The sequence below is a fragment of the Carlito syrichta genome, unplaced genomic scaffold (assembly GCF_000164805.1).
Source record: "Carlito syrichta isolate Samal-C Ts95f unplaced genomic scaffold, Tarsius_syrichta-2.0.1 Scaffold311970, whole genome shotgun sequence".
NCBI lineage: Eukaryota > Metazoa > Chordata > Mammalia > Primates > Tarsiidae > Carlito > Carlito syrichta.
In genome coordinates, this window is record NW_007256066.1 from 264,623 (window position 1) to 279,407 (window position 14,785).

General features: G+C 37.9%; 1 protein-coding gene across 1 annotated transcript in view; it reads right to left on the reverse strand.

Moving 5' to 3' along the window:
- Positions 1-2,860: 2,860 nt before the first annotated feature.
- The window catches only part of TTC39C (tetratricopeptide repeat domain 39C), a 122,175-nt gene continuing 110,250 nt past the window's right edge, over positions 2,861-14,785 (reverse strand). Inside the window, exons 10-14 of the mRNA XM_008069376.1 lie at positions 14,650-14,773; positions 8,897-8,994; positions 7,119-7,223; positions 3,976-4,014; positions 2,861-3,414 (exon numbers count right to left, since the gene is read on the reverse strand). Coding sequence (XP_008067567.1) covers positions 3,325-3,414; positions 3,976-4,014; positions 7,119-7,223; positions 8,897-8,994; positions 14,650-14,773 — 456 coding nt within the window. The 3' untranslated portion in view covers positions 2,861-3,324. The remainder of the gene's footprint in view (positions 3,415-3,975; positions 4,015-7,118; positions 7,224-8,896; positions 8,995-14,649; positions 14,774-14,785) is intronic.

Consider the following 14,785-nt stretch of genomic DNA (forward strand, 5'->3'; position numbering starts at 1 on the left):
AGAATAGGGTTAATCTGGTTACACAATTGAGAACCACTGGCCTGTGGGAGAAGCAATTACTCATTACCTAGTCACCTAGGTTACAGGTATGTTACTTCTATTTCATACCCAAGTCAATTATGTGATAGGGCTCGGCCGACGTGCTGGTTTTTACAAGAAAGCCAGTTAAACTGTGCTGTGATGATTTTTGCACACATTACTGCGGAAGGGACACATCTGTTGTGGATGACGTTCTATTCTCTTGCTTCACCTGTCCTTTTCTTTTTTCTGCATTTCCTCTTCCTAGCTTCTAAATCATCTGCTCCTACTATATATCTTCTTGGACAACCTGGGTTTAACAATTTGCTTTCTACAAATATATCACCCACAAAAACCAAAACAGTACATCATGACTTTGTGAACGTATATCTTCATGGCATAAAGTCATATTTGAATATTTTTTACCACGATCTATTTAAGGAAGAAATCAACTAGAAAAGTTTACACAGCAAAGGAAATATGTGTGTGTATGTGTGTGTACACATGTATGTTTTAAAAATCAGAGATACACTGTCCTTTAATTTTAGTTGGCAGAAGTATCAAAGTGCAAATTCAATAAATGACTTATACAACAAAGCGACAATAAATATTCTAACTATCCACGACAACTAAAAGTTATAATTCTTTCTCAGTAGAAGACTTAGCTATTATGTGCTAAAATTTAAAAAAAAAAGAAGCCTAACCCAATAAAGGTAAACTCTTATATTAACCAGCAAGGTACATATTACAGTATTATTACTAGACTACGCCTCCAAATGTGTCAAATTATAAAACTGTGTTCAGCATACATAAAATATACAGTAAAGATTTCTCTCATCATAGGCACAATCTAATACAAAAATATATTTGACATTTATAAATTAGAAGATCCATATGAGAGCCTCCAAAATAGGAAAGGGGAAGTGATGACAACATAAAAAAGAAGCACACATAGATGCACACAGTTCCACTTATATGATTATTTTCTTCATCAGCAAGGGTAGAGAGCAGTCTACACCAAACCAAGTTGCCAGGCAGATCACAATCAGTTCACAGGTTGGATGACTTCACAGCACATAGGCCAAAAGGAACTCAGACTTCAGTCAACCTAATGGCACAGTGGATTCACATTGTGGTTTTATTTTGGAGTCTAGAATCTCTGTGATCTACCACCATGTCAACACAGATGTTCCACAGGGGCTATCTGCACCAAGCCTAGGATAGGCTGTTTTCAAACAGACCTTTGCTTTGACAAGTAAAGAAAATGTAGTACAGCATGGTGTTGCAAAGTTGTCTATCCAGTTAAGTGAGCCAAACACAAACTTATTTGAAATCCTGAAATCTCTGTGAGAAATAAAACTAATTTTTTTTAAGCAGGCAGAAATAAATTTTAAAAGATCGAAAGCACAAGACCTCATGTAATCTTCAAATATGGAATAATAGTTCAAACAATATTTGAACTGAAAATCCAAGTAAGCATGAACTCTGAAGCAAGAACTTCATGATTCAGAATGCTCCACAATCACGACAGAAAAGTTTGTCACCTACAACTGTAGATTAAGAAGAGGACAAAATGGGAACCACTGTATTTCAAGAACCCATAATGTTCTTTTCAGTCTAGAGGAAACTAGGTATCTAATATATTTGAACATCTCTGGAGAAAACTTTTGTCTTTTTGCTTCTGAATGTACTTATTCACTGAATGTAGCTAGCAAGTTTTCCCCTTTTGCTATTCTCTAAAACCACACAGAATTCACATCAAGAAGAAGGTCAAGGTGGATAACCAGTTTGGAAACAGTCCACTAAAAAGTAAGTGTTCAGTAACAGAGATGAGGAAACATGAATATAGTTTAGCCAAAGTCAGTGAGAAATAACTTATTTCAAAGAAATTATTACTGTCCCTCAAAACAAGACTAAATTTGCCAACATTCTAGCTGCTTTTCCCATGTTTTATTTTGAAGAGAAATATTAAAATATTAACATCATATAAGATCACGTTTCAGCCAAAAGGATATGTAAATAAGTTATACTTAAAAATGATACCCTTCAGCTTAATAATTAAAAAAAAAATCTAACCTTAACATCGAACCAAATTATGGCAGAGATTCTTAAAAGTGAGTGAGGTATTTAGATAATCAAAACGATAGGTTTGCAGTACTGGGCATGGAGGTAAATTAAATGACAATAAAAATTAGCAATAAAGGAATAAAAAAATAACTTTGAATTCCTTTTATAATATCTAATAACCTGAGCTAAGGGGAAAACGATTAAATCCTGAAAATACATAGTCTAGCAACTGTTTCACCATTAAATATTATGAGGCAAAAATGTATGTTCATTCAAGAATAACCTTTTCAAGTAATTCGTTAAAGGATTTCCAAAAGCTAACAATTAGACAATTTTCACAAAGAAAAGCTTCTAAAATTTAGATATGCTTTACCTAATCTATAGACTAGGTTTCCTAATAGATTAGTAAAAAGATTATACTTTTAGTTGTAAAATTATCTTCTATTTGCTCCTACTTGGTTGACTTTCAAAGGAAAAAGAGTGTCTGACACTTGAAATATTCTTTAGACAATCTCAAGATAAATATTTTTGATGACATAATTTCAGCTAAAGAGCATTTATTCTTTTAATAAGTAAAACATGGGATTCTGGGTTATTAACATGTATTATTTTTACAATAAAAGAATATTCCGTTGGTGACCAGGAGATATGCTTTCTAGTCATTGTTTTGCTGATAACAGGAATAATGAACTGTAATAAGTCAATTAGCCTTTTTGTGCCTGAGTTTCATTGTCTGTAAAATGGGAATATCTGTGCTATGTTATTCACAGGACTATTTTGAGGATAAAGTGAAATGCTAGAAAGCACTTTTATTTTTTTCAAAACACAATATAAATGCGATGTCATGATATTGTTAATAATCTTACAGGTGCCTCTTAATGTTACCCATTCAGATATGTGCTTAAGGTAGGTGTTCCTATAAGATCATAGGTTGACTATTTAGTTTGATTTTATTTTAAAAATAATAAATCACAAAACTAAAAGGTTTGAACAAGGCCACTTAACCCTCTCCCCACATGGTTAGTTATTAGTATTATTATCCTTCTCCTCATCATCATTATTCATTTTTAGTTATATATTTGAAAGAGGAGATGTTTAACATGTCAGCTTTACTGGGAAAATGTGTCCCTGGCACAGGTGGTTTTCAGAAGAAAAGCCAATCTTCACAGCAGCTTTGTCCTCTGCTTTTATTTTAAAGTGCAGACCCTGGGTGGGGAGGGACAGAGCGGGCACTCCAGGTCACTGAGGAACCAATTCCCTCAGAGAAGCCAGAGCAGCATGGATGCGGACATGCAATCTGTTTTCAAAGTCGTAGCCAGAGAAATCCTCCTGTAAGATCAAAGAAAGATATTTACGGGACTCTGTTATCTAAGCTTGCACAGGATACTGCAGTATAAACCACACTAAATTTTGGACGGTCCAAAGTGAAATCCCTATACTCCTAGTCAAGGTTTCACATCTACTTGATTTTCTTATTCCCCAAACCTCAAACTCAGTGTTCATTTAAAAAATGTTAACTGAATCTCAATAATGTTCTATTTGGAAAATTTTCCTCATGTTACTCGTGAAACAGTGGTCTTAAGTTGTGCTTAATGTCCTACTAGAAATTCTTAATTCAAAAACAGTTATAAAATCAAAACTCATTTTCCCACCCAAACACTAAGACTAGAATGTTTATCAGCAGAATGAACAATGTCATAGGAGTTTCTTATGATCTTGGTAGTTTCACTTAACAATTAAGTGCTCACTGATTCAATTGATCACTCTTCCTTTCCAGTCATATTATCAACCAGAACATCATATCAGAAACTTTCTTGAATTCAGACTCAGGTGTACAGTGCACAGGATAAGACAAGCCACACTGGAAAAAGGTAGACTCAGGATTTTTACCTTTGCTTGGAGAAGTAGAGTTCTGCCTCTTCCTACGGTCTGTGAATATAAGAAAAAATATTACCTTTTAATATCTATGTTTATATATGCTCAAGCAGAGCACGTTATAGTAGGACATGTTAATTAAAACAATCACAGTTGACAGTGAGTTAACTGTCAATTCAAGTATAATGACTCCAATTTTCCTTGCTATAAAGACTGTTTATTGATTTACATGAAGACGTTATTTGATAAATAATTGTTCATCGTTGTCCCTGTTAGTCTAAAAAGACAACAACTAAAGTATACCTCAGGTTACCAGGCTGGCCTCAATCCTCCTGCCTCAGCTTCCTGGGTAGCTGGAATTGCACACACCACCATGTCCAGTTTATATCGCCTTTGGAAGACATGACTAAGTGAAAACATCAACTTTATTTCTCAAGAAATAGATAGGCCAGTCTTCTTATATTTTATGTAAGACTGCATGAAGAGTAAAATGTCATCAAAATGAATATAGTTTTAGAAGTTTCTATCCAAATTCATAACAAATTGTATTTTTCTATTTTGGGAAAATTAGACTTTCACATGAAAAGAGTTTCCAATTAAAAGTCAATGTTTGACAAGATAGGCTACATATTTAAAGATTAGGCTAGAGCCATATTTATGGTGATTGAGTTCAACGTTTAGAAAGCTCATATATTTGAAAACTGAGTGGAGTTTATGAAAAATTAGAACTTTATAAAGCCAATGTATGAAACTCATGTAATGAAACTTGTAAAAGAAGGCTCTAAGAGTCAAGCACTATTGGAATCCTATTAAAACAAAGAAAAAAAGTCCTACCCTATTGCACTAATGTAAATATACAGATTAATAGTACCTGTTAGCTGACATTTGTATAGTATATATATATATATTTTTTGAGTCGGAGTTTCACTGTCACCCAGGCTGGAGTGCAGTGGCACGTGCATGGCCACAGCAGCCTCGACCTGCTGGACTCAGGTGAGCCTTCTGTTTCTGCCTTCCAAGTAGCTGGAGCTATAGGCGTGCGCCACCAAGACTGGCTAATTTTTTGATTTATTGTAGAGAGATGAGGTCTCGTCAAGTTGCCAAGGCTGGTCTCGAATCCCTGGGCTCAGGCAATCCTCTCGCCTCAGCCTTCCAAATGCTGGAATTACAGGCATGAGCCGCTGTGCCTGGCTGGCGGTCTAAATTTTTAATCATTCATACCACCATCTATTCTCACTATAATCTTTATTAAATCAACAAGGCGGGCATTTTTAATCTTGCTTCACAGATTAGGAAGAAAGTATGTGGTTGTATACTAAAATGAGTGACAGAGCTAGAATTGTACTGAAATTCCGTGATCTGAATGAACCATACTATATCTTATCATACCACCAGGAAAGGCAATAATTTTTCTCTCAAATGAATCTTTGTCTGAAAAGTTACATTTGTATAGTCATGTGCCACAGAATGACATTTCAGTCAATGAAGGACTGCATATATGACAGTGGTCTCATAGAATGATAAAGATTACAGAGCTTACAAATTACCGTTGCCTAGTGACCTCATCATTGTTTCATAGTGGTGTAAAGTATGACTCAGATGTGTGCGGTGATGCTGGTATAAACCTTCTTGGTTGCCAGTCGATAAAAATCTAGCAAATACAATTATGTATAGTACATACTACTTGATAATAATCACAAGTGACTATGTTACTGGATTATATATTTTACTATAAAATATTATTTTACTATATTATTTATTTAGATGTATTATTATACTATACTTTTTACCATTATCTTATTACCATTTCTACTTGTAAAAAAGTTAACTGTAAAGCCGCCTCAGGCAGGTCTTTCAGGAGGTATTCCAGGAAGTATTCCATTGTTTTCACAGGGGATGACAGCTCCATGCATGTTACTGCCCCTGAAGACCTTCCAGTGGGATAAGATGTGGCGGTGGAAGACAGCGATATCCATGTCCCTGACCTTGTATAGGCCCAGGCTAATGTGTGTGCCGGTGTTTCCGTTTCTAACAAAAAACTTTAAAAACTAAAAAATAAAATAATGTTTGAATAGAAAAAGGCTTATACAACAATGATAGAAATAAAAAAATATTTTGTACCGTGTACAATGTGTTTGTGTTTTAAGCTAAGTCTTACGACAAAAGAGTCAAAAAGTTAAAACTTGTAATAAAGTTTATAAAGTTAAAAGGCACAGTAAGCTAAGGTTCATTTATTACCAAAGAAAGAAATATTTAAAAAATAAATGGAGTAAGTCTACAGTAGGGTACAGTGATGTCCTAGGCTTTCACATTCACTCATCACTCACTCACTGACTCACCCAGAGTAACTTCCCGTCCTGGAAGCTCCATTCATGGCAAGTGCCCTTCACAGGTGAACCATTTTTTATCTTTTATAGCCTATTCTTATTGTACCTTTTCTATGCTTAGAACACAAATACCATGTGTTACATTTGCCTATAGTAATCAGTACAGTTGCATGCTTTACAGGTTTGTAGGTCTGTGTAAGAACATTCTATGATGTGCAAATGACAACAAAATAATCTAAAGATGTGTTTCTCAGAATGTATCCCTGTCCTTAAGGAATACATGACTGTGATTTGAATTCTACAGAAGACATTACCACCTTAAAAACAGTAAGATAGTATTACTAGCTTCTTGGATTCATCCTAAAGAAAAACAAAATGAGGAACATTATATTCAATCAATTTATTTTAAATGAAAGATGTTTTGTGCCTGTTCATGTGTACATCTTTGTTGATGAACGCTTTATACACACACACACATACATATATATATGTATGTATATATGTATGATTTTAGTCTGGCACAGTAGCTCAGCTTGTAATCCCAGCACTTTGGGAGAACAAGTCAGAGGGATCACTTGAGCCCAGGAGTTCAAGACCAGCATGGGCAACATAGCAAAACCTTGCCTATACAAAAATAAAAATAAAAAAAATTAGCTGGGTGTGGTGACACATACCTGCAGTCCCAGCCACTCGGGAAGGCTGAGGCAGAAGGATAGCCTGAGTTCTGGAGGTCAAGGCTGTGGTGAGCTGTGATTGTGCCACTGCACTCCAGTCTGGGTGACAGAGTGAGACCCCCAACTCAAATAAAAACAAAACCAAAAAAGATCTTACCTCTGCTTTGTCTATTAGAAGACAGCCAAGTTCATAGCAGGCATATGGCTGAACATACAAGTTATTCTGACGACACAATTCATCTTTCACAGCTCGCTGGAAGAACTGAAAGTAACACACGTTATTGGAATGAATTTATCACAGTCTTCAGGGGGCGGGAAAGGAGACTCATTCTTTCTGTTTTCTAGATCAGATTTTTGTCTTCTTTCTTCTTCTTTATTTTCCTATCCATATCTTAGAAGTCTTTTACATGCTTCCTACAGTCTGCCTAATTTCAGCTACTTATTTTTACAATTGATACACCAGCCTCTACTAAGTGAATTGCTGAGAACATCTTTATCTGTGTCTAAAAGTCATGCCCCCCATTTTAATATTTAAAACAGAAACATGCAAGCCAAGAACCATCTCTTGACATGTCTTGACTGTATCTTGCTAGCATTTAAGCACCTGATCTGAAACAAGCTATTAAGAGCTGTGATATCTACCATAACCTCACACTGAAAGATTAATTTAAAATTACAATACGAGTACATTGACATTCTAGGATTGAAAAGCCAAAGTCTCCGATTACTACACATGAACTCTTTGAAAGAGCAGTCAAAGTAACACTGGAATATACTCCTTAAAAAAAAAACGTGGTTAGAAAAGTTCCTCCAACTATACCTGAAAATAATCTGAGTACAGTGGCTAAAGTCTGTAATCTGTAATCCCAGCACTTTGGAAAGTAAAGGTGAGGTGAGAGAATTACGTGAGGCTAGGGATTCAAGACCAGCTTAGGAAACACAGTGAGAACCTGACTCTAAAATAATAATAATGATTAAAAAAAAATTTAGCTGGGCTGAGGAGCGATGGCTCAAGCCTGTAACCCCAGTACTTTGGGAGGCCGAGGTGAGGAAGTGCCTGAGCCCATGGGTTCGAGAACAGCCTGGACAACTTGGCGAGACTTCATTCCTACAATATATAAAAAAATTAGCCTGGCATGGTAGTATGTGCCTGTAGTTCCAGTTACTTGGAAGGCTGAGGTGGAAGGATCGCCTGAGCCCAGCAGGTCGACACTGGAGTGGCTGTCAGCGTGCTACTGCACTCCAGCCTGGACGATGGAGTGAGACTCCAACTCAAAAAAAAAAAATTAGCTGGATATGGTGGCGTGTCCCTTTAGTCTCAGCCACTTGGGAGCCTGAGGCAGGAGGATTGCTTGAGCCCAGAAGTTCAAGGCTGAGTGAACTATGATGGTGCTACTACACTCCAGCCTGGAAGACAAAGCAAGACTCTGTTAAAAAAATAAAAGAAAGAAAAGGAACATAACTAATGGTTCTTTTTCATATGCACAGACTATTATAAGTCAAAAACTTTCTAGACCTCACCTCCAGTGTTATACCAGTAATTTGCAGTTACAAAGAGAGGAAAGGGGATCACACACAGACATATCTGATCAGTTTTGTTCTTGTCTGAGGTTTCAATTCTGCTCCTGCAAAGCTGTCTGTCTCATTTCTTCTGCTTTCCAGTTGAGACTGCCATCTTTGATAAATACTAGTGCCAGAAAAGAAGCCCATATATAAAAAAGCATTTTAAGAATCTGAAGTTACATGAGAAACGAGTATTAGCAATCATCAACTTCTGGCAACTGAGAAGATGGTGTTTAGCACATAAAATGGATCAAGTTCATACTGTAGTGGGAGGCTTGGGTTGCTTTGATGCTTTTTCGTTTTCCTTATTCACAAGCACGTATGTAGGTGTTCACGATTTATGTTCTTTAGCCATGACAGCATTAAGCTTACCTGAGCAGCATCTTCTGAGTTTCCTAGACATTTGTGTATGGCACCAAGAAGCAAATACTTTAATCCAACGACAGATGAATCATCCACTTCATGGCAAGCTTCAAAAGAAGGGGAGCGAACAGGGCAGGAAGGAAATACATTCACTTAACTCCTTAAATATCATGAAGAGTAAAGTGACTATGTCACTGTTTAGCTGATGATTCAGTTCAGTTAACATCACCAATCAGTAGGGAAATGGAAATCAAAACCACAAGAAGTTGTTACCTCATGTCTATTAGGATGGCCATTAGGGGGAAAAAAAAAAAAACTACTGGTGAGTATGTAGAGAACTGGAACTCACGTGCATTATTGGTGGAAATACAAAATGGCATAGCTGCTATGAAAACCAGGGAGAAGTTTCCTCAAAAAATTAAAAAATAGAGCTAGCACATAATCCAACAGTCTCATTCCTGGATACTTATTCAAAAGAGGTAAAGTCAGGATCTCCAAGAGATACCTGTACTCGCATGTTCATGATAGCGTTATTCACAATAGTCAAGATAGGGAAATAACCTAAATGTCCAAAGACAAATGAATGGGCAAAGAAAATGTGGTGCAGCTACACAATGGAATATTATTCAGTCTTTAGAAAAGAGCGAAATTTTGTCATATGCACCACCATGGATGAACCTGGAGGATACTGTGTGAATAAGTGAGTCACAGAAGGACAAATACTACCTGATTCCATTTCCACGAAGCGTATAAAGTAGTCAGACTCACAGACAGAAAGTAGAATGGTGGTTGCCAGGGGCTGAGGCAGGAGGAGAAATGGAAGGGGTTTGCTATTCATGGTGTAGAGTTTCACTTATGCAAGATAGAAAAGTTCTAGAGATCTGCCTGCTGTGCAACATCATGCTAAGGGCTAACAATACACATGACTGTGGGGGTTTGTAAATGGGTGTAAGGTGCTCAGAGGGCAATATGGTGAGATCTTCAAAAATATTTAAATAACACATACGCTTTGACTCTGAAATTCTACTGTTAGGACTTTAGCCTACCAGTAATACATGTGTAAGTATAGACACGGAAGCAAAGCATAGTCAATTATTGTAGCAGAAGACTTGGAGACAACCTGTGTGCTCACTGAGGGGCTTAGTTACATAAATTACCAATATCCATACTTAGGAATACTACAGACATAAAAAATGAGGTAGATCTATGTGTTGATATTTGACAATCTCCAGAATACTGTTAAATGATCGAAGTATATGTCAGAACACTATCTAGAGAATGTTCCCATTTGAGTAATTACATGCGTATACAAACACACACACGGTCTCACACATACCCAGACACCCTTATCCATAGAAATGCAGAGAAGACCTCTGGAAAACCACCATGACCTGTGACTGTCTCTCAGGAGGAGACTAGCCATCTGGGGTGGAAGGGATACTTAACATTTGCCCTCTACCGCTTTGAACAGATTGAATACTTTTGTACATCTGTGAATTACTTAAAAACAAAAACAACCCGGGTGTGGTGGAGAGTCCCCATAGTCCCAATTACTTGGGAGGTTGGGGTGGGAGGATTGTTTGAGCTCAGGCGTTTCAGTTCAGCCTGGGCAATATAGCAAGACCCCATCTCAAATAAATAAGTAAATAAATAAATAACAATAAAAACACTGCGATCCTAAAAATAAACAAAATGCTTGCCAAGAAAAAAAGATAATCCTGCCCCTAAGAAGCTTACGTTTTGTGGGGAGATGGGCAATTCAAACAACAAATAGATAAAATATGTAAGTGCTCAGGTAAAAAATAAAGGCAGGAGACAACTGGCATACAACAGGCACCCAGTTATGAACATATCACATAGAAAGTACAATATTGACAAACGCGTCTCATACAACAAGCACCTAGATATGAACACATCGCATGCTATGTGGAACAGTGACAGACACATCTCACACAACATGCATTCATCTAAGAACACACGGCATACAAAGTGCAACAGTGAAGGGTACATTGCACCAAGTTATAAACACATCACATACAACACCTAGAGGTGAGACGCACATCTTATACAACATGCATCCAGTTATGAAAACATCGTATACAATGCATAAGAATGAAAAACACATCTCATACAACAAGCTCACAGTTAAAACATATCTCATAACATGCAACAGTGACAGGCAAATCTCTTCCCACATGCATTCAGTTATGAACACATGGCATAGTGAGACTCCAACTCAAAAAAAAAAAAAAAAAAGAATAAAGGCAGGAAGGGGGAACTGGAAGTGTGTGGGAAAGGCAGTGTGAGCCTCACTCAAAATGTACCATCACAGTAAAGACCTGAAGGAAATGAGTGAAGAAGTCATGTGGATGTTTGGGGAAGCAGTATTTACAAAGAGAAGAGTGGCTGCAAAGGCACTGAGGACAGCACATGCCAGGTTGTGTTCAAGAACAGTGAGGAGGAGCCTGGTGAGCCACCAGAAGAGCAGCACTGGGGATTTCATACTGTGGGCACTGCTGGTCACTGGTCTTGGGCTATGACTTTTCAGGAAATGAGAGACCACAGAAGTTTCTGAGAAGCGGAGTGATACCATATGATTTAGGTTTTAGTAGGATCACTCTGCCTACTGTGCTGAAAACACAAAGAAACATCATTAAAAGGCAGAGGAAGAATGCAGTGGAGAAGGGCAGATGAACGGGGAGAGGCTTTGAATGAAACCACAAGACAAGGATACAGGAATCTAACTAGCTCTGCTGAGATGGGGAGTCTGATAAGCTGAATGCACAAAACCAGGAGGGCATGAGGGAAAGAGTTTAACAAATGCTATGATTCCCATTGCCTGCTATCAGTCTTTTCTGGAATGTAACTGTTTCTCTACAAAGATCTTCATCATACTCTATATGGTTGGATTGATTTTGTTTGTTACAGCTTGACACTAGAGAATGATATAATTGAATTAATAGGTCTCAGAATTGGATGCAATTTAGCAAAGATATAGGCGAATGATTTCATATTCACTCCAGAAAATGTCTCCCTCTCCATTAACACATCTTTGTTGTTAGTTTGTTCATTTTGATGCCTGGAAAGAGGCTCAGAGACTATTTAGTAAAATTTTACTTAAGTGATAACTGTTCTTGTGCCTGTCGATTACTGTCATTGGTATTTGTGTTTTAATTGATTTCTAAATAAATGATCTTGCACGAGCACATTAAAAAAATACTTAAAAGCATTTACTGTTCCTTTGTGTTAGACATTGGTAGATATAGCTATACTTGCTTCGACAAGAAAGAATGGGTTTTAAATTATGCAAATCCTTTTTAAATGAACACAGCAACTGGGTGTGGTAGCTTGTGCCTGGAATCCCAGCAACCTGGGAGGCTGAGGTGGGAGGATCACTTGAGTCTAGGAGTTTGAGGCTGTAGTGAGCTATGACTGCACCACTGTACTCTAGCCTGGGTGTCAGAGCGAGACCCTATCTCTAGAAGAAAAAATATTAGGAAAAAAAAAAAGAACACAGCAGAATGTAATGCATCCAAGACACAAATCTGTTTCCTTTCGAGTCACTTTTTGGGAGGGTTATACATCTACTCTAATTACAGAGCCACGGTGCAAGACTTCTTATTTCATTCCTTTGATCTCTGGAGTAGCAATATTGGCAATGTTTTGACCACTGTGAAGGAATTTTTTTAAAAAGAAATAAGCGAAAGGCATCTGCTAAGAAGTCTGATGATAAACATGTGACTCGATATCATGCCATGTTTGGTCAAAAACAAGAGTAAGCACAAAAAAATCTGACAAGTTTTTGATAGTGGCTTACAAACTATTTCTGGAGTGTTATGTCCAAAATATCAATTTCCAATGATAATGATTTTTCATGCACCCACCCTCCTGGAAATATGCATTATTAAAACAGTAGTCTCATCTTATGATCCTGCTTCTAGCATAATTTAAGTACCTTCACACTCGCAAGAAGATGAAGCCGTATGAAGCTTTAAAGCTCTGCCTCTCAGCGTGTGGTCTTCAGAGCTACAGCACCTACCAATGTCCTATGGGAGCTGGGCAGGTCACCTACTGTCGTGAGTGTGTGCTTCCTCATCATAAAATGGGGGTGGCAGTGCTGTCAGCCTTTCCTACTTCCTGAGTTGCAGTACAGAACAAACACTTTGCTGTTGCTGGACTACAAAGCACCATTCAAATGTCTACCTTTAGAAGAATGGCATTTCTTTAATAAATAACCCAAAAAAGTCCTATTTTATTTAAAGGTTTAGTTTATCCTCTCTGTGAGCTTTTCCTATAATTAAATAAAAATGACTTTACTGGGTTGGGCAGCGCAGTGGCTCATGCCCGTAATCTCAGCACTTTGGGAGGCCAGTAGTTCTAGACCAGCATGGGCAACAAACAAACAAAAAAAAATAGCTGGGACTTTAGTTTCAGCTACTCGGGAGGCTGAGACAGAAGGCTCTCTTGAGCCCAGGAGCCAAAGGCTGCACTGAGCTGTGATCATGTCACTGTACTCCAGCCTAGGTGACATAGTGAGACTATGACTCAAAAAAAAAAAAAAAGACTTGGGAGGGTACAGTGGCTCATGTCTGTAATCCCAGCACTTTAGGAGGCCAAGGAGAGAGGATTGCCTGAGCCCAGGGGTTCAAGACCAGCCTGGGTAACTTGGTGCGACCTGTACCAAGTTCCGTTACTTGGAAGGCTGTATGTAGTTCCAACTACTTGGAAGACTGAGACAGAAGAATCACCTGAGCCCAGCAGGTAGAGACTGTGGTAGCCGTGAGCATGCCACTGCACTCTCACTTGGGCAACAGAGTAAGACTCCAACTTTAAAAAAAAAAGATTTTAACGAGGTGGTCTTATTATGACCTATGTCCTATGGTTTTTCTAACACATGAATTTAAAAGGTTTCTAATTATGCTCCTAGGTATCTTCCCAAGATAAATTAGCATGCGAGCATATGTGTTCACACAAAAGACATGTAAACTTATGTTGTACATTTATGTTTGTAACAGCTTTACTCATGATAGATGAAAAATCCAAACCAAACCAAATGTTCATTGATAGAAAAAAACAGAATGGATAAACAAATTGTGGTATAGGTATGAGATTTCTACTCAGTCAGCAAAGGAACCACACAACTGATAAGGCACACCACGGACAGAGCTCAGACTTTGTGCTAAACAAACGAGGCCACGCACAGAAAAGTACAGACTTTTCTGTGATTCTACCAACATGAAGTTCAAGAGCAGGAAAACTAATCCATGGACATAGAAATCAGAACAGTAGTTGCCTTGAGTGGACACTGACTGGGGAGGGGCTCAAGAGAAATACAGGGGTGGTGGAAACACCCTACATCTTGACTATGGTGGTGGGTACCAGGGTATACATACCTGTCAAACTCAATGAACCGTGCACTTTAATATCTGTGCTTTTTACGTATGTAAATCACATACTAAATGAAACCAAGTGCTTTCACTGGGGAAAAAAGTCTGCTTCCAGCAACTCCCATGGCTATAGAATTAACATTTCATAATAAGAGCACCACTATGTTCTCCTAGCAAGGCAAGCATATCTGTGTACAACAGTGCCTCCTCCGCCAATCACCTAAGCGACAGAATTTTCTCCATCACTACACCCTTTATCCAAGAATGACAGATGTGTACTCGATGAGTCAGATAACATTAATGAGACACGGAAGAATGCAGCACTGACAAAAGAAGCTAATGGGTACGTTTTTGAAAATTTAATTTTTTTTTTACCTTGACTCATTCTCTGTAGGTTGGGCAAGGAGCAGTTGGGAAGAGCTTTCCACAAGTACAACACTTCGATGGATGCCAACACACACAGCGCTTTGGTTGGGGTTTGCTTCCGAAATCTCTCTGCCTGCAAGGAGTC